The 18954-nt window shown below is 39.4% G+C and overlaps 3 protein-coding genes across 5 annotated transcripts in view; 1 reads left to right on the forward strand and 2 right to left on the reverse strand.

Moving 5' to 3' along the window:
• The window catches only part of Ndf (Nucleosome-destabilizing factor), a 75400-nt gene extending 66899 nt beyond the window's left edge, over window positions 1–8501 (reverse strand). For all 3 annotated transcript variants that reach the window (XM_076126315.1, XM_076126314.1, XM_076126313.1), the window contains exons 1-3: window positions 8419–8501; window positions 8293–8329; window positions 7876–7958 (exon numbers count right to left, since the gene is read on the reverse strand). In XM_076126315.1, the coding sequence (XP_075982430.1) occupies window positions 7876–7958; window positions 8293–8329; window positions 8419–8453 (155 nt within the window). In that variant the 5' untranslated portion in view covers window positions 8454–8501. The remainder of the gene's footprint in view (window positions 1–7875; window positions 7959–8292; window positions 8330–8418) is intronic.
• A 312-nt stretch (window positions 8502–8813) lies between these two features.
• mus304 (mutagen-sensitive 304) lies at window positions 8814–14797 on the forward strand. The gene is made up of 12 exons (XM_076125954.1): window positions 8814–9017; window positions 9179–9819; window positions 9993–10093; window positions 10338–10471; window positions 10969–11234; window positions 11626–11786; window positions 11972–12140; window positions 12538–12802; window positions 13135–13294; window positions 13593–13684; window positions 14114–14290; window positions 14657–14797. Exons 1-12 carry the CDS (start codon window positions 8903–8905, stop codon window positions 14770–14772), a joined length of 2397 nt encoding a protein of 798 aa, XP_075982069.1. The 5' UTR covers window positions 8814–8902; the 3' UTR covers window positions 14773–14797.
• Window positions 14798–14931: 134 nt separating this feature from the next.
• On the reverse strand, window positions 14932–18101 carry LOC142980522 (protein YIPF1). The gene is made up of 4 exons (XM_076125956.1): window positions 17813–18101; window positions 16960–17138; window positions 16359–16562; window positions 14932–16041 (listed from the first exon to the last, which is right to left on the reverse strand). Exons 1-4 carry the CDS (start codon window positions 17994–17996, stop codon window positions 15715–15717), a joined length of 894 nt encoding a protein of 297 aa, XP_075982071.1. The 5' UTR covers window positions 17997–18101; the 3' UTR covers window positions 14932–15714.
• Window positions 18102–18954: the final 853 nt, after the last annotated feature.

Below are 18954 nucleotides of genomic sequence, written 5' to 3' on the forward strand. Positions count from 1 at the left end.
CCGCGTCTGGGGGTCGGCGACGCCTCCTGCGGAGGCGCTGGTAGCGGCGGCGTGCCGCAGTGCAATTGTTGCGCAACTGCGCGATTTCCGCCGACCACCAATATACCCTCCGCCGTCCGGGACAGAACCGGACGCGGGGCATCGCAATATCGCAGACGCGGGTCATGTCTGCCCGGAGCCTGTCCGCTTCCGCCTCCACGTCGGCGGGCCGATCTTCTGACGCCTGTGATATCCAGGCGTCGATGATGGAGGCTTCGACGAGCGCCTCCTTGTCGAGGCGTTTCAGGGACCAGCGCGGTCCGACTTCGACCGGGGCATCCTGGTTAGGCAAGGCCCTCGAGGTAACCGGGGAGATGCTGAACCTAATGTAGCGATGGTCAGATAAGGTCTCAACCCCCTCGAGGACTCTCCAGGACTGGACACGGGGCGCAAGTGCGGGGGTGGCAAAAGTAAGGTCCACTATGGACCCACCCCGCTGGCGCACGCACGTGTCCACGGCACCCCGGTTCAAGACAACAAGGCCCGTGGCCGCCAACCAATCTTCGACTTCCTCGCCCCGCGCGTCCGTAGAGGGGGAACCCCAAGCCGTGGATTTGGCATTGAAGTCCCCCAGGACCAAGGCGGGGCGAGACCTATCACGGCCGACCACGGTGCCGATCCGCGCAAGAAACGCCTCGAATTCGGCCAGGCTCCGGTTTGGCGAGAAGTAGACGCCGACGACGACTATGTCTCCCCATGTGACCGCCACATAACCGTGGCCCCTCGCTGTGGGTACGAGGGGCGGAACTCCGACGGCGGCCGGGGAGACTATGGCAACTAAGCCATCCAAGTCACCCGCCCAGTCATCCCTGGGCGGAACAAAGTAGGGCTCTGCCGCCACTGCTAACTTTATTGACCACTGTGCCAGGCTTTGGGAGAGCAGGTCCTGGGCTCTGGCACAGTGGTTCAAGTTCGTTTGGAGGAGATGGAGAGCCATTAATGTTGTGTCTCCATCTCCACCACGTCTGCCGGCACTTCGGCGGCGTTGGAGGCCGCGGGCCGGTCTGCTGACTGCGAAGCGGCCTTGGCCTTCTTCGCAGTCTTCTTCTTCTTCTTCTTATTTTGGTTCTTTGAGTTTTCCCCCAAATTACGCTTCTTCTTAATCTTTGGTGGGGCGCAGGCTTTGCTCCCCACCACGTGCGCCGCCGGCTTGCCTGCCGCGGCGCAAACGGCACAGTTCGGTGCTTCCGAGCACGACCGGGCAATGTGGCCCGGCTTGCCGCACCGGAAGCACGTGCCGCTCCTATCTACTTCGGACGTGCACCGCGCACAGACATGGCCGCCTTCCAGGCAGCGGTAGCAGCGACGCTCGCGTGGGGGGAGAAGCTCCACCCGCGCCGACACCCAACCGATCAATAGGCGGCGGCCATCTACTATCTTCTTGGCCGCCGCGACTGGGCAGCAGGCCCAAATAGATCCGCCGCCGTGAGGGCCGAGGCGGATCTGACCCAGCCGGACGGAGTCCGCTGGGCATTCGCCGGCCCTAGAGAGGGCGGCTCTTACTTCCTCCGGAGAGGCAGAGTCGTCCAGGCCCATAATCCGTAGCTCGGCGGATTTTGTGGGCCTGGACACGCGGACGATGTCCTCCCCGAGGACCTCGCGCAATTTTAGGGCGAAGGCGTCCGCCTTCTCGGCTCCGGACGTTCCTGGGAGCTCAAACATGCGAGCCCCCGTGGCAGCGACCTTAAAACGGACGTCATTGGGGCCTATGCCTAGGTCGGCCAGGTTAATTTTGGACTTTGCGTCCCCAATGACGTCTTTGTACGTCGCGCCGTTCTTCGCTGCCTCCGGCTGCAGTGTTATGACGACTGCAGCCGATTTTGGAGTCCGGAGCTTCGCCGCCTTCTTTTTGGACGCCTTCTTCTTGGCGTTCTTGGGCGCCTTTTCCTTGGGCGCCTTTGCCGCCTTTCCATTCTTCCCGACGAGCTGCCACTCGTTGGCAGTCGCCGGGATTGCGGGAGCCTCTTTAGCGGGCATGGCCGCCACCGCGCTGTATGACGGCTTGGCCTTTTTGCCCCGCTTTCCTGCTTTTGTCAATGGAGCCGGTGGATTTGGCGCGGTGGCGGGTTTTGTTGCCGGCGCTGATGGTGGCTCTGCTGCCTTGTCTTTCCTAGCGGCGGGAGTTGGAGCCGCCGTCTTCGTCGCTCTGGCGGCGGGCACAGGAGGTGCCCCTGCCGCTTTCTTGTCCGCCGCTAGGGGCGGACGGATGCGGGGCTCCGGCGGCAGCCGGGCCTCTATGGCCCCAAAGCGGGCGTCCACCATGAGGCGGAGGTCGGCGATGGCGCGTTCAACAGAAGGAGGCGCCTGCCCAATAGTTACTGGCTGGACTCCGTTGGTGGTGTTGCTGATGTTCTCCACCACGGATTTTAGCGCCGCCATCTCTTTGTTAAGGTGGTCAACCTCCGCCTTAAGCCGGCTGTTTTGCGCCTGAAGCGCCAGGTTTTCATTTGTCGCGGACCGCCGACTTAACTCGGACACCGCCAACCTAATGTTCCGGGCGGCGTCCTTTAGGGACTTGATGAAAGTCCCTTTGAGGTTCCCGGACTTGTCGGCGACCGCGACTACTGCCTCCAAATTGTCTTGGATACTGTCTGCCAATTGCTTGGCAGACTTCTCCTCCGGATCGGAATCAGGCGCCTTTTTCGCGGGCGCCTTCTTCTTTTTCCGCGCCCCATCCGACTCTTCGGACTCAGGGCGCGGTCTTCGTTTGCGCCAGAGGCGACCGATCTCCGTCGGTTGGTTGGCATCCGAAAGGATGCTCATGTCGGAGCCCGTGTCAGAGTCGACACTGGACTCCTGAGCAATGCGGGACCTCGTCCTGCCGCTGGGGCTCCCAAGATGAATGGGGAGCCGCTCCAGCACTACAATGGGGGACAGGGGCCTAGAACCCCCTCCTCCTCCGATCACCGACGAGGGGCGCACAAAACTGGGCGTGCGCCGCCCCTCCTCCATTGCGCAGTCTGAGCTGCCGGGCTCTTTGCCCCCAATCTCGACCTTTTTGGACGGAAGGAATCTTCCCTTACCGTCCCTATTCGGCAGGCACTCCCTGCTTGGTTTGCTGGTGCTAACAGTACTGTGAGCCACCGAAGTGGCTCCGACACCCGTTTCAGGTGGACCTGATGAAAAAAGGTCACCTTCTCCTTCTGCCTCTCCACACCCAGGACCTCCCGAGGCGCAGGACGGCCCATCGACAACCGAACTTTCCAGCCGGCTGTCGGAACGCATTTGTTGCCCCTCCCCAGAGTACGAGGGGGCTCTGCCCGCCGGAACGGCGGGGTCGGATTCTCCGGCAGCGGCGCTGCCGGTACCGACCTGGGGTACTACAATATGACAAGATGCGAACTCCATTATATTTCCTTTTTTTTAATTAGGGTTGGTCCCTACAAAACCTTAAAACTAAACTTAACCTAACACCCGCTAGCGACCGAACCCCTGCCGGCCACGCACCGCCTCGGCACGGGCAACCTTACGGTTAGGGTTATTTTTTATAGAGGTTTTCTTCCTCGCGACCGCTGTCTCCCCGACCTCCGACAGCGACCCCCGATCCTGACCCAAAAGTTGAGCCAGGCTTGCGGTTTGGGTCCGCCGAGAACGGTACTCAACGGACACCCCCACCCCGGGCAGGACATGAAAGTCCGCCCCCCCATGGTTTTTTATAGAGGTTTTCCTTCCTCTCTCGCGCAGTGGCGCTCGCGCACCACCACACGGTGTGAAGGGACCTGGTTCTGAGCCTGAAGGCCTCAGAACGAAACGGTCCCTTCGGGTCTGTCTTGGCTTCGCTAATGCTACTGAGCCCCCTCACCACGACAAGGTGCAGACCCACGAGGGGGAGCCCAGGAAACCTAACCTAACCTAACCTAAGGCTGATTGTCAGACTTTCAAGGTTCTGACTACTGTTTAACGACGATCTTTGAAAATGACAGTCATCATTCTTATTATACAACAAACACTATTTATATTACGTACACTTTAATACATTTATTCAAAGATGCGTATCTTCATCGATCGTTGATAGCAAAGCCGACAAGTAGTAGACACCCTGCAGTGTCCATTCGTAAGTTTCCATTTTTTTATAACTTTTCATTTTTTTTTTCCTTGTACAAAATATTTTATATTTGAGTTCGTTAAGCCGTCATAGATACACGTCGGAGCCTGTCATCTCCTGTCGGTTCACTCCGGTACATGTTCGGGTTAGTAGGTCAAAGTGGAAAATTCTCCGAATTCAGATTCAGGGAAATACTAGGCAAACGGTAATGTTTTATGTTTCTATAAAACTTGTCCAATTATATTTCATTGCAGTAGAGATTCTGGTGCTTTCTTCTCGTCAGAAAGAAATAAAGGTATATTCCCAACTGTCTCCTCTACGCTGTCACCCCGGGGTGACAACTGGGAATTTTCTTCCTCCTTTTGGGACAGTGTTAGAGGGGACAACTGGGAATATACCGAAAAAAAAGCTATAGAATGCTATAGCTTTTTTTTGCAATTTGCTTGCATAATGATGCAAGCCAAATTGAAGAAAAAATAAAGGGCTTGAATAATGCAGGACACGCACGCTTGAATTTCATAGTTCATGTTGTGTGTATAGTGATGAACCTTTCAAATATTTTTTAGGCATACTAATGACGAGTTTTCAAATAGAACTAACTTTAGCAACATAAAGTATAGTACGTACAGCAGATAGAGCGCTCAAATCAACTTACACACAAGAATCGAAGAAATTTGACGTCAATTTATGCAGTGGTACGCTGATTCAATTGAATAAAAGACCGTTATAAGAAAAACTGTTCCTTTATATAACTACAATAAGATGGTCAGTAATAGCAAACAATATTGCAGTAAGTGGTTGAGGCGCTACAAAATAAGATTGGCACCAATTATCTCGGGATCGAGGGGACGCAAACGTGCATTTGCACTTTTAACTGATACCTACTAGAGTTGGATCAAGGGCACTTGCTCCGAACGTCTGAAGACGAAGGGGGTGCCAAGGGCATGAAGGTCGTCTAATTTAGAAAAGTTGAAGTTTGATTTTTATTTGATTAATAGTGAAGCGAACTTTTAACTGCGGTAATAATTTTCTCTCGTGGTTTAGATTCCCCTAACTGTTGGTAATTTTAGTTACGTACTTTGATGTGATGTACTTTTATTAAAGTTTATCAAATTATCAAATGAAGATTTTACTGTATTTATTTATTGAAAATTACGCCTTTAATGATATCTATACTAATATTATAAAGCTGAAGAGTTTGTTTGTTTGTTCGAACGCGCTTATCTCAGGAACTACTGGTCCGATTTGAAAATTATTTCAGTGTTAGATAGCCCATTTCTTGAGGAAGGCTATAGGCTATATAACATCACGCTTTGGTCATTAGGAGCGGAGTAGCAACGAAAAATGTTATAAAAACGGGGAAAATTTTGACCCATTCTCTTAGGTGACGCAAGCGAAGTTGCGCGGGTCAGCTAGTACACAATATAATTTCGTTAGTTTATATTGAATAAAAACGCTTAGTCGCAAGTCAAACGTCTAAAATCAGATGCCGCAAAACTTCTTTCGCATATTAATTAGGCACCTGTAACAAAGTGCAGCACAACACCTAACAGGTGGTCGCATGCGCTTGCTGCTACTACAACGTCACACTCGATCTTACGAAGACATCACTGGGTGTACGAAGTTGAAATCAGTATAGGATACGTAGATAGTTTGTTTGATAACCGACTTCAAAAGCAGAAGGTTCTCTGTTCCACTGTATTTTTTTGCTATTCACATTATGTAATGAAAACTTGCGAATTGATAGAGACCCTTTTTATTAAAGAGGATTTGCTAGTCAATTATCTCACTCATTTTTATTAGCAGTATAAGTATTTGCTTCCTTCATACCCATATATAATACGCAAAACTGAACCACCGTAAACAATTGTTAATTTTCATTCTGGCTAGAAAATAAGCATGGTAGCACGCTTTTCTTGGGTTCCCTGTCTCAAGCTGTATGAACTTATGCCCAGCAGTGAGATAGTTTTAAAAATCATTAACCATTAAGAATTTACTCTGCACTGCTCCCACATAACAAGTACATAGTTAAAATAAAATGCAGCTTTACAACATCTTTTTAATCTTATTTGATTCTCATAAGTCCGAGACCTGGATTTTGCAAAGAACAGAGGATAGATAGGCTAGGGTAAGCAGAAACTCAGCTCTGCACTGAATAGAAAGAAACTGAGAATGTTCATGTCTCCACATCTACAAACTTAATTAAAATAAACAAACCCCAGGATTCAAAACGCATAGCTTACAAACATTTTATCAATTACCCATCCCCCTTGCTAAGCATGCCTCCACTACAATAAGATGGGTCAGGCAGTATTTAGACTCAGAATGTGTTAGTTTCTTTACAGCAGCATAAGCATAGATGTCTTTATCTTCCTGGTTAAATGTTGTATGATGACATTGTGTATTGGCTTTGAATAAGAACCTTCTGCATGAAAAACTTCATAATAGTCACTGCTTAGCTATTGATCTCATAATACAACTTATTTATCGAAAAACATTACATATATTCTATGAAAATATGAGAATTTTTGTCAAGTGTCAATATCAAACATCATTATGAAGACATTGAGGTATCTTTCTAAGACTTTTCTATATTTGTTGACTATAACAAAGAAAAAGATGGTGTATGGAGGAGCAGGCCTATACTCAAACAGAGGGTAGAACGGGCTGAATAGAAAGATAAAAGAAAGAAGGCAAAGAGCACTAACCACAGCACCCATTCTAAAAATATCTACAATCACTATCAGAGATGATCGTAAGGGATGGTTTCATAAGTTTTTGTACGATATTATCAAGGTACGATATTAGTAGTACGATATTATTTTTATAAGATGTTATCAAGGTCCACCAGTTAAAAGTACACTAAATAGTTTAAATTCAAACTATATTTTTCATATGTGGCTACCACTTATTAGTTATAACAGAGAAAACTAAAATGCCATTCTTAATTTTATATGATTTATAAAACGTAGTTATTGTAAATGCCTAATGTTTCATATTATTTTATTTAACACTTGGTGTGGCAATTACCCTTTTGGTAAGATATTTCTCTTCTACTCCTAATCAGACTTCTTAAGTTAGTGGAAACGGACCTCATTGGAAGGATATGCAAGAGGCTTACATCCAGCAGTGGACACACATATTTTGAGAAGAAGAAGTTAGTGAAATGTGCTTATTTATTGACAATGGTTACCCATACACAATTGAAACTGGAACTCTATCATGAGATTTAAGCAATGCTTGAACCACTTTGACACTAGGTTGAGCACTAACCATACAATAAATGGAAATATAATTTCAGTTGTGGTCTTCTCTAGGTTCACACAGGTTTCCAAATACATTTAATGGTTAAGTCTTTGTATGTATACACACAATTCACTAACTTTTCTTTTCTATATGTAATTCTTGTATCAATAAACACCTAATATAAGTGTTAATGAATTCAAATACACCTGTTTTATTTAACTCATTGCTTCACTTACAGATCTCAAGTGAATTTGGAATGGTCCATATTAAATTTCAAACATGTCATTCACATTTCACAGAAACAGTTCTCTGCAGACATAAGCATATTCAAGCATGCATTTTTGCACTCATCATTATTTGCATTACTTTTCAATTATTGATTTTTGTGAGGAAGCATTTACACTGTACTTTTGTACACCTATGTAAAAAAACTGTAATGTAACCTGTTTTAAACACTATGAATGGAATAAAAAATCTTATAGTACTAGTTACTTAGTAGCATAAATTTTGTTTGTTTTGGTCAATAAAAATCATCCAGTACTTACTAGTTGTTGGTTCCGAAGAAGTAAATGCATTGAACGTTCATTGCTTTCTTTGGGGGCTTCAGTTCCGGTGTAGGAATAGCTACCTGAAAACCATCACAACACCTCATTAGGGTTATTATTTTATTGACATGTTTATCACTTTGACTTTACGTCTAACTCTCCAAGGCGGTCTCCAAAGTCCCGTTATGACTTCACCATGCGTCTTGCAAGCGTTGCAAGCCATCATCTCAACATTATCACCTCATAAAGTCGTAATTATAAGAAATTTTCCCGCCCATTATTGAGTGTATATTATCTGACAATGACATCAACAATCACATCAAAGGTTGTTTACTATCAACATTTAAGCTATTTATTGTCAGAAAATGACTATGTTGTTATTTTTAATAGCAAATAAAATAAAATGAAGCGTCTTACCCGGCCGGGCCAAGGGCTGAAACCCTTCATTTTAGCCCTGAAACAAATTCATATTGCACATTACTATCACCGAAATCGATTTATCATCACCATAAACTTATTGTAGCTTCAGTTTTCAATACATACCAAACTAGATCACCAAGTTTAAAACTCTCAGACATGATGCACGTCTACTTCGTACGAATTTCCACGACGAACTAACCAAAGAGAACGTGTAATTATTGTAGAGCAGCTTAACTTTTCCGCGTCTCTCAGTTTGTCTATGGCCACAGCAAAAACCGGAACCTACCGAAAGCTATAATTATCGACTAAAAATCATGGAATTGCCTTAGTCTGTATTATCGTAATGAAATGTTTTAATAGATGATAAATATAATCCATATATTCTAGCGAATAAAATAAATAAAGTCAAATTAAATCAATGCGGATTGTGGGCACTCGACTTGAAATAATAACTTGTTGATAAAGGTCAATCACTACTTGTCAAAATCTAAATTTTTATTTATAATCTGTGTCACGTGTTGTTTTCTTTCGTGTACTCGACGAACGTACCGCCAAAATTAAAACATTTTATTTATTTTCCACTTGAAATGAATTTAGACTGATAACAATGTCTAAAAGATTTTACTATCCACAACAACAGGGAGAAAGAAAGAAGGCCAAACTTGATATAAGCATATCTGATCATAACTTTCCGTTGAGTCAAACTAACGAGTTTCAGAAAGGTATACTGTACATTCACTCATCATTTGAATAGGTTTTTCTATAAATAAGCCTTTTATCGTGTTTTCACGTACTTCTTCGTATAATCGCTACAAATCCTTCAACAAAACTTTTTCCGAAAATATGTTACTTAATTACAATAAGTTCTTGTGATACAATACAGAATCCAAGGATAATGACAACTGGGGTGATGACAACGATGACGAAATCCTGCTCCTGGCCAGTCAGGCTTGTGAAGAAGCGTACACAAACAACGACATCAGCCAACTGCCAGACTACAGCTTATGTATGCAGCCTCCATCAACAAGCACCCAGTTAAACCCACAACCAAGCACTTCCAAAACCGAATTTACGTTCAAAAAACCGTCTTTTAATCCACCTAGTGCTGTATCAACACATTTAAAAGAAAAATGTAATAGAATATCTTCACCATTACCAGGAATTAGTTCCAAAGTTATTTCTAAGACAAATAGCCATGTTAGTTCAACAAATGATTATGATGGTATATTCAATGATAAAGTTTTCAAAGGGCAAGATTCTGATTATATTTATAAGCAACTGCTGCAATTACAAGAGGAGAATAACAAGTTGAAGTCAGAAAATGGCAAATTATTAGAAAAGTGTGTGACGAAGGAAGGTGAGGTGTCTATATTAAGGACCCAGTTGAAATCTTGTCAGTCGGCTGTTGATAATGCAAGGTTGGAGAGGATTAAGGCTCAGGAGAAGGTCCAGATGGAGTGGAATGATAAACTTAGTGCTGCCAACAATCAAATGCATGATTTGAGGACACAATTGGACTTTAAGGTACTAAAATGTTAAAATTCTTACTTTAAAGTTATGTTAGTATTTACAATCTTCAGTATGTATATCTATTCATCTTACTGGTAAACTTTAAATACAAAAGGAAAAACTGATTTTTCCTCTTCCTAATAATGTTTCTGTATTATAATATGCTAAAGCTGTGTTTAATTTTTCAGAACTTAGAAATAATAAGTATAAAAGAGAAATGTAAGAAACTTGAATCAACAAAAGTAAAGCTAACACAGGTTACTGTGGGTCCTAATGATATCTCACAAAGGTATGTTAAAAATTAATATCCACTTATGATTAAGTTTCTATCTAACTTCTATCATCATCTATGGGTTTTTGGCATATTATGAACATTCTATATCATCAGCAAGTTGAAATATACTTAAACTATCTAAGCATAAAACAATTGACTACTTTCCGGTACCCATATTGTCTTGTAATAATTTAATGTTTAAAACTATTCTCACTGTCATCAAGTTGTAAGTTTTAATTATAAAACTGTTTATTTCCAGTCACAGATACAACAACAATTCAATTCAGAGTGAGTCCCTCATCTCTCAGAGTAAGAGAGTGAAGACTGCCTCCAATGCTGTACAAACTGATGACAAGGCACATTTCCTCAAACTATACAAGACATGCCAATTGGGTAAGATATTTACTAGACTCTAGACCAGGGGCTCTCAACCTTTTCTTAGTCTGGGAGCACTTTTATACTATTCTTGTTAGCAGGGATCACTAAGTAATTATATTAAAAATAAAGTGTAATAATAATCCTGAAATTTTAAACCATATTTTCACATGGACCGCTGTTGGTCCGCGGACCACTGGTTGGGAACCACTGCTCTAGACAATACAATTCTTATTATAAAACAACATGAAGTTTGTTGCAGTCCATGCTTTTCTTAGATATAGCAGTTCCATACTCATAACATCAATTAGTTTTTGTTTAGATTGTTTCTGTCCTACTATCAGGCTAAGGGAGGTGACCTCCTGTCTCTCTCACACAATAGTTTTAGGTGCTCAGTCTACTAAGCTAGCCAAGTAATTCATCAAAACATTGCTTATGTAGTGCTATATAGCAACACATCAAAACAGCTAAACTTTATTTACATTACAATGACTAACACAAGTTTTCTATTACAGAATCATCAAACCTATCCACAATACTACCCTTCATCCTAGAGCCATGTATAACCCAGCACCATTCAATACTAGACTACAACGAGAAGCTTCAGAAGACGACAGATCTATCACAGAATAAATGCAGGATATATAGCACATTTCATAGATTGCCTTCAACGCCAATGCCTAAAGAAATCCGGAGTAGAGTGATGATGAGTGCATTGTATGAAGATGTTACTGCTGTGGCTAGTGGGGACTGTGATAGAGCTGAGGAGAGGTATTTTAATGTAAGTATAGTTTGGTTAAGTAGGCTTTAATAGTGGTTAAGATTACTTTTCATCTAATGATTTTGTGATTATTTTATGAAAATTTATTGAGTTTTATGTATTTAGAATCAGTTCAACATAATATCTATTGCTTACGCATTTGATATTAATTGTTTATGTTATAATCCTAGTTCTAAAACTTAAAAAATCAAAACCTTTGTGACTTTAACATCAATTGTGTAGTTTTAAAAAAATATTAAATAAACATTGAGTGTGTGCACGTATACCTATGGACGTACACGCGCGTCAACGCTGGTATCGCACTACGGGTAGCAAGCAGACAAGAACACTTTTAGATAAAACTGTTTTAAGCATAGAGATTCACAATAATAATATTTGCATAATTTTCCAGATATTCAATTCAATGAAGTCTATTCTACAAGAAACTCAAAATAAGTTAGAAACAGTATGCCAGCGAGTGACGACGTCCTTTCAGAAGGAAATGGACGAGAAGTATATTGAAGTTACTTCGACTTATCTACAAGTTAGCAGAGAAGACTTACTTAAAGGAAGGTATGTATTGAAAAGTAGTACATATTGAAATAAAAGCTGCTGCAGCTATAAGCAGAGGTGAATGAAAAACACCCACATTACACTAACCACCATCAACCAACATTATAAAAAAATTGTCTTTTTGCAATTTTATACCCTAAAAAACTATTCTGCAATAAACACACTAAACTGCTCTTCTCTTTCAGTGCTCTATACAAAGAAGAGCAAGATATAGTATCAAGAAGAATGATAGCAACTCTATCATACATAGTGGAATCTTCTAGAGGATTGCAGTGGTTTCTCAAACATGACAGCAGCAGTACAACACAGTTTATAGATACTATTACTAGGATATGTGTGTTGCTTGATATGGCTGTGAGTTTTATTACATTTTTATAATGATTGTCATGCTTGTGAACGGATTGTTCGGAGAGTTGTTCATGCTAGTGAACCCTGTGTATGGTGCGCTTATCGTATTTGTTATTAGTTGCTCGTCGTATTATTCATGTTGCGAGTGAACAAGATAATAGATACGGGTCATGCTAGTGAGCAGTGTTTTCTAGTATGCGTCATGTTTGGGAACGCACCCGACGGGTCAATTCCCCTTTTACGGGTAATGAAAATTATCTTTGCCGCTGTTGTTATACACGTTTATAAAATGTAGTGTAATATTTTCTTCATCAAGCATGCACTAGCATGACATTTTTTTTATTTAAAGTAGGATTTAATACAAATGAAATCGCAATTTTACATTGAATTTTTTTTTTTTCAGTCATGCGCAACTTTATACAGCGGCCTGCTCCTATCCATATCTACCGTCACATCAACCCTCAAATCTTCAACCAGTCAGTCCAAACTCCTATCCCTCATCAAAGCGATACTAGCGTCACGCCCGATGCCGTTCGTAGTTACCTATGTACTAGGTATCGTGACGGACGTGTCCGCAAACGATGGGTTTATGAAAGTCTTCTGTCCGGGGAATGGAGCGGGGAATTTGAAGACTGATTACGATCAAGGTGTTTTGCTTTATAAAAAAGGTATGTGCTTGTTGTTATTTTTTGCTTTCGTGATATTGGAAATAGATGTTTGAATGGTGGTCGCATTTGGTGTTAAACGCATAAAAATTAATTAGGTTGCTAGTATAAAATAAAACTTACGTGTATAGTTAGTACATTGTCTGATATATTTAATACGGGAATTGTCACGAAAATTAGTTTTTTCCTCAGATTGACCTTTCGGCGCAGGTTGACTCCAAACTTCCAAATGCATGTAATTTCGCTAATAAGCTTTTTAGCTGTTTCTATGTTATGAGCAGTTTATATAATAATATCTTGACCAAGCATGACGTTTTACTCTTGTATATTTTCAGATTCGTGTTACATACAAGTGCTTTTAAAACAAATAGAGGCATGTCTCAAATGTATAGAGAAACAGAGACTAGTTGACAAAGCTGTAGAGACTGCACAGAATCTTATTATTTTGTTCAACAATGTTGGTGACAATGGCGCCTTGGTGAGAGAGAATTCAAGGTAATAAACCACTAACTGACTCATTATTATAGCAACTTTAGCTATCAGCGGCTTATTTTTTAGCTAAGACTAAATGAGTCTATTGTATTTCGAATAAAAAACCTAGATATAACTTAAATGAAATAAGAAAGAAAGAAAAAGCATTTATTTTAGTGCACAATACAACACACAAATGCAAGTTTATAATGGTCTAACACAGCAGCAATTCCGCATCCACTACTTATTTTCATTTTCGAATAACAAACCCCTATCTCTCTATTTACTGTTTTATTAAATTTAATTAATGTTTTTATTTCAGATGTGATTGTCAACTAGTGCTGGTCCAAGTGATAGTTTATGCTTTAAGAATATGCGCTGTTATGTTAGATAGATTAAATAATAACACTATTGGTAAGCCACAATTTATAATTACTACTGCTTAATGCGTAAATTGCTTAACAGTCAAACCTAATTCAATCATGTTGACTGACAATAAGGGAACGTTCATATCTGACGGAAGATGCGTCGGGCGTAACTTAATTTTGTATGGGCTTCACACCGACGCATCATCGGTTGAGTGTCAACGGTCGAGTGTTTTTCTATACGTTTGTCTGTTCTGGCGTTGCGTGACCAATAAATATGTTTCATCAGATATGAACTTTCCCTAATAGTACTGTTTTTAAATTAATGAGAAACTAATTCATTATTATACTTTAAACGATTAATTTGTTTTGTAACAACACTCGATGCGTTTTAACGATATGTCCGTTATAATAGTAATATGTTTCTTGAAGGCTCCAAATAATAGTAAACCTATATTAACCTCACATTATCTTTCAGACAACCTACCTCATTCAAAACACAGTGATCTACTGTCAGTATGTAGATGCGGCATACAGTTACTATGTCAGTGTGCCGCCAGAGACGTGGAGCTGAGCTCACAACTCTCACACAATGAGGGACATCTCATACAGTTCTGTGAACTTATGAAGAATTATACACATACTGAAGCTTATTGTGAGTATTTGCTGATAAAATAAACGTATTTATAACCAACTATTTTTCTATAAAAGTTTATTTGCCTATAATTTTAAAATTTCATCTAAATTGGTCTAGTCATTTAAGCAGACTTAATCATAGGCAGACATACTTCAGCTCATTTAAGTTTAAAGAACATTATTATATTACAAAAAGGTTGAATTTCAATTTATTTGTGTCCTCAAACCCTAAATCCGCTGGTGATATCAGTTTATGATACTGTACTTATAATTTGATAGATAAGTTGTTATTATTACAAGACTCCTGCGACTACCAACAATATAACTTTATTTAGTTATTTAAGCGCTTTTACTAAGATTCTCATTTATATTTCTATTATTTCAGCAAATATGCTTACGGAACTTGCAGGGACATTACAGTCATCACCAGAAGACATGCCACCATCATTCCATAGACAACCGTGGCTAAAAAGTTTCGAGTCATTCTCTCTGGTCGACTGAACAACACAAGTTCAAATTCATGAACTCATATTTATGTAAGATATTATTGTAAATACGAATGATTTTGTAAAATGTTATTTTAAGAGAAATAAATAATATTATTTATTTTATAACATTTATTTATTACATAAAATATAAGACTTTTTACATAAGGAATGTGAAAATCAAGGAATACTTACAATAATATAATTTTTACTTAATACATTAAGACTAAGGTGTACATAATTTCGCGCTTTCCAAATACAATCTGAATAAAAGGTAACAAATCATTTCTATTTGCTACTACTAAAGTGACAGATAAATAATCAAAAATGTACAGTGCCAATTTTAATTTATGAAGAAAATTGCTATTCTCTTAGCAGACAAACTCAGTTAAAATTGCTTATCACAAGTCCTTTGTTATAAATATGTGCTTTAATAATGTACTATTTATATCAGCACCTTACTTCTTTATCCAGTTTCACCAACTACAAATTGAGCTAACTAAAATACAATCCATTGGATAAAATATCTTTACATACATCGAGCACTCTACCCACACTAATTTGTAAATGATGAAACAGGCTCGTAAAGGTGCGAAATGCGCAAATAATATTGTACCCTATAATACATAAAGATGGCAAAAGCGTGGGTTTACACCCGATCACAGTACTTAAGCCTATATTTCACTAGATATTTACCCTAACACACAAACACTGATTACTGAAGTTTTGCTTCATATTTAGGTAATAAATACCACAGTTAACAATTCTTGATAAACATATTTCAATAGTTATTTCCAAAACCGGAAAATCAAACAGAGTTTATCAAATAATTAAGAAGATAAAATAATTTTGTTGCTCAATGCTTACTTCCTAAGACATACTCAGGTTATATAAGAAAATATAACAGCTAAAAGTCACCAGTGTCTATGTGCAAGGGTTAAAAAATAAATTAACCATATTAAGGTTTAGCAGTAGAAGTGACAATAGTATGTATAATCTCAGGATCGGCACTGGGCCGATGGAAGAAGTACAACATAAACCCGGCAGCCAATAAAAAGTGGAAGGCAAGAATACATCCACCAATTATAAAGAAATATTTAGACTTTTTCAAAGCAGGTAATAGCCAGAATATGAGCACAGCGCCGGAGACGAAAGCGGCCATGAGGACAAAGAGCCATTGCAGCCAGAACACTTGAATCGTCCAGAATATCGCGACTGGAATGTAGATTGATAGAGAATATCCATAAAGGCAGAATAGAGACATCATTGTTGGTGATGTGGGATTCTGCAAAAGGAAAGAAAATGGTTTTTATTATACATGAGGTAAATCAATATGAAATACCTAGCTAATTTGTTTCTCGTCTAGTAGAGTAGCAAGTAAAGTGACTAGAATTTCAATGGTTTCGCAGAAAGTTTATATTAGTTATTTTTGGTAGCTTTTGAGAAAAATAGAGATACTATATACAAAACTTTGATTCTTTTTTGTTATTAAACCAGTCAACAGTCTTGGCAGCAAATCACCTTCTCTAAATGAATCTGCCATAAAACTTGATGGATGGAATAATACACTTGCCAGTACCTAACACACAAAAATCTACATACCTGGTTTTCAATCTCATCATGCCCATCAGTATTAGTGGTCCACTTCAAAGCGGCCCACAGAGCTAGCGGTACGAGCCACACATAGCAAGTAATAGCAGTGGCCGCAATAGACACCAGGTGGAAGTCATATCTCCATTGAAAACTCTTGTTATTTGCATTCTGTAGGTAGCTGGCGATGTTGCCGCTTACAGCTATGGTGAATATCTGGAATGAGGAGAGGGTTATCACTTATCATTACACATTTCCATTGTTGAGTAATCTTTTTACATTGAATTTTTAGAATTATTATGTATAGTGAATTATTTTTGATAGTTTCTAAAATTAACTTCCTCTAATCAACATTTTTTATTTCCTTATAAATTCATGAACTTTATAAGGAAGTCAGTTCATAAGTTCCTGCTCAAAGTTCCAGTATTTTGAAGCAATTTTGTTGGACATTGAAACCAATTGAGAAAATAATCGTGATTTATCATTTGAATGTTTTATTTCATATAGGTCATTATTTCCTGTCTATAAAATATTCCATAGAACATAATAAACAATATTTATCACTATGTACATTCTATAATTTAAATTTATCCTATCAGAAATATCAACGTACCAGGGTAACAGAAATCCAAATAGGTCCATACAGATCAGGCTTCCCCTTGATTCTCTCATCAAAGTAGTTGCGAGACACCTTCTGTGGCAGCACTGATGATATAATCCTCTCCACAACTTCATTTGTGTGGACATCAAAGTACTTCTGGTAGTATTCTATTGTCCAGAAATTATGGTTAGCTGCAAACATAAAGTTAATTAAGTAAACTATGTAAAATTACTCTTTCCAGTCTTCTCTTCAATCAGTAAGTCAGCCTGGGTTTATAGAATGCATGTAAATTGTGCCTATGTTGCATTTAGATTCAGATCAGTAAGTATGTATTTAGAAGTATATAATTATGTTTATCAGTTATTTGTTTAAAACTGTCTGATCTTGTCTTGATCATGTCTTGAACTGGCTGATGAAACTACAACTCGCCATAGTCGAAGACAATGATTCTGATGGTCATGTCTTTAAAGCTGCTTAAAATTTGTGAAGTAAATGCTTACCCATTATATTGTAAAAAAGTATTGACTACTAATAATGTATTTATAACATAGTACCAATTAACACTCAGGCTCACTAATTATAATTAACCTTACAAAAGACCCTAATGAGTTCTGACACAGTGTAATCTTTAAGTAATAAAACTTGAACTAAATCAAATGACACAATTACAAGGAATGGATTTTAAGGTAAAAGTATTACTAATGTAGAGATTAGATTAAAGCGATTAGTTAAAATCTGCAGAAATGAGGAGATAAACACAAATTGTTTACAAGCTTTGTAAAGAAGTAAAGAATGATTCATGGTCCCTGACTTTTTTAATTTTTTTTTTTAAATAATGGGTTACGGTAAAGATATAATAGCTTACTCTGTGGTGCAGCCTCAGGTTCTTGGGTAATTTTAGGCTCCTCAAAAGTGTAGTTTGGATTTGACATAGTGTTATTATATTGATTTGTATGCACTGCTTCCACGTCAATACGAGCACTCCGATTATTGTGCTCTGGAGAATAGTCCTGGAAGTCCAGAAGCTCTCCCGTGTTTACGTTCGTCATTTCTAATTACTTCATACACCGAAGTAAATAAAATCAACCAATAATTCACTATTTTTCCGTACTTTTCTAAATGTCACCTGTAAATATCTAACCCAATCTGTCACGTCAAAGTATAGGGTGACATGTCAATAAATTGTAGATATTCTCGTTATGTTTTTTCATAGGAATACTCAACTAATTATCAGGATATGTAACATACTTGCGTGCTTATAATACTTAACGTTACACCGATTTCTACCCAGTTGTCTATATTGTTTTAGATTAGATAGGTTGTATTTTCACCTAAAATATACCTACCTACCTAAAGACATAGGTAGTCTAAAGAGCGATGAGCTCAAGTATGTATATGAGTAGGGATATTAATTATTATAAATATGTAAGTATTTAGAACTAAAATAAAATTAGCTGTTGTCTAACTATCTTTAAGCTCTGCATGAAATCTTAGATGACCATGGATGAGTTGTCCGGAGAAAGGTCCAATTAGATCAGGGTTTTATGAATAGAATGTAAATTATTTGCATAAAATGTAAGAACATAGCAGTGGTGTAAAAAATTTTAACTTAAGGAGTAAGTACTATTAAAAGTATGTTCTAATTTTAAGCATTATCTTTATATTCTCTCATGATGATATTCATATGGCTTATAAATTAGTAAACTATTAATGACTGTTATATATACGTATATAAAATCACGCTTTCTTTAGATAGGGATAGGCAGAGACTAGAGAACAATAAAATCACTGATAAGTACCTACGTACATAAATAAAAATAAGACTGTTATGTAGTATTGTAGATTACCTACTAAGGTTCGACAGAAGTGATAAATAATGTTTACTCTGACTTGGGACTCGAACCCGAGATATTCAGATTGGCAGTGGCATATATTTTATTACTTAATCTTTTGAACCCACCTAGACAAATTCCACATAACTTGAGGAAAATAAAAAAGAGGTCTAAA

Source organism: Anticarsia gemmatalis, chromosome 18, assembly GCF_050436995.1.
Source record: "Anticarsia gemmatalis isolate Benzon Research Colony breed Stoneville strain chromosome 18, ilAntGemm2 primary, whole genome shotgun sequence".
NCBI classification, from domain to species: Eukaryota; Metazoa; Arthropoda; class Insecta; order Lepidoptera; family Erebidae; genus Anticarsia; species Anticarsia gemmatalis.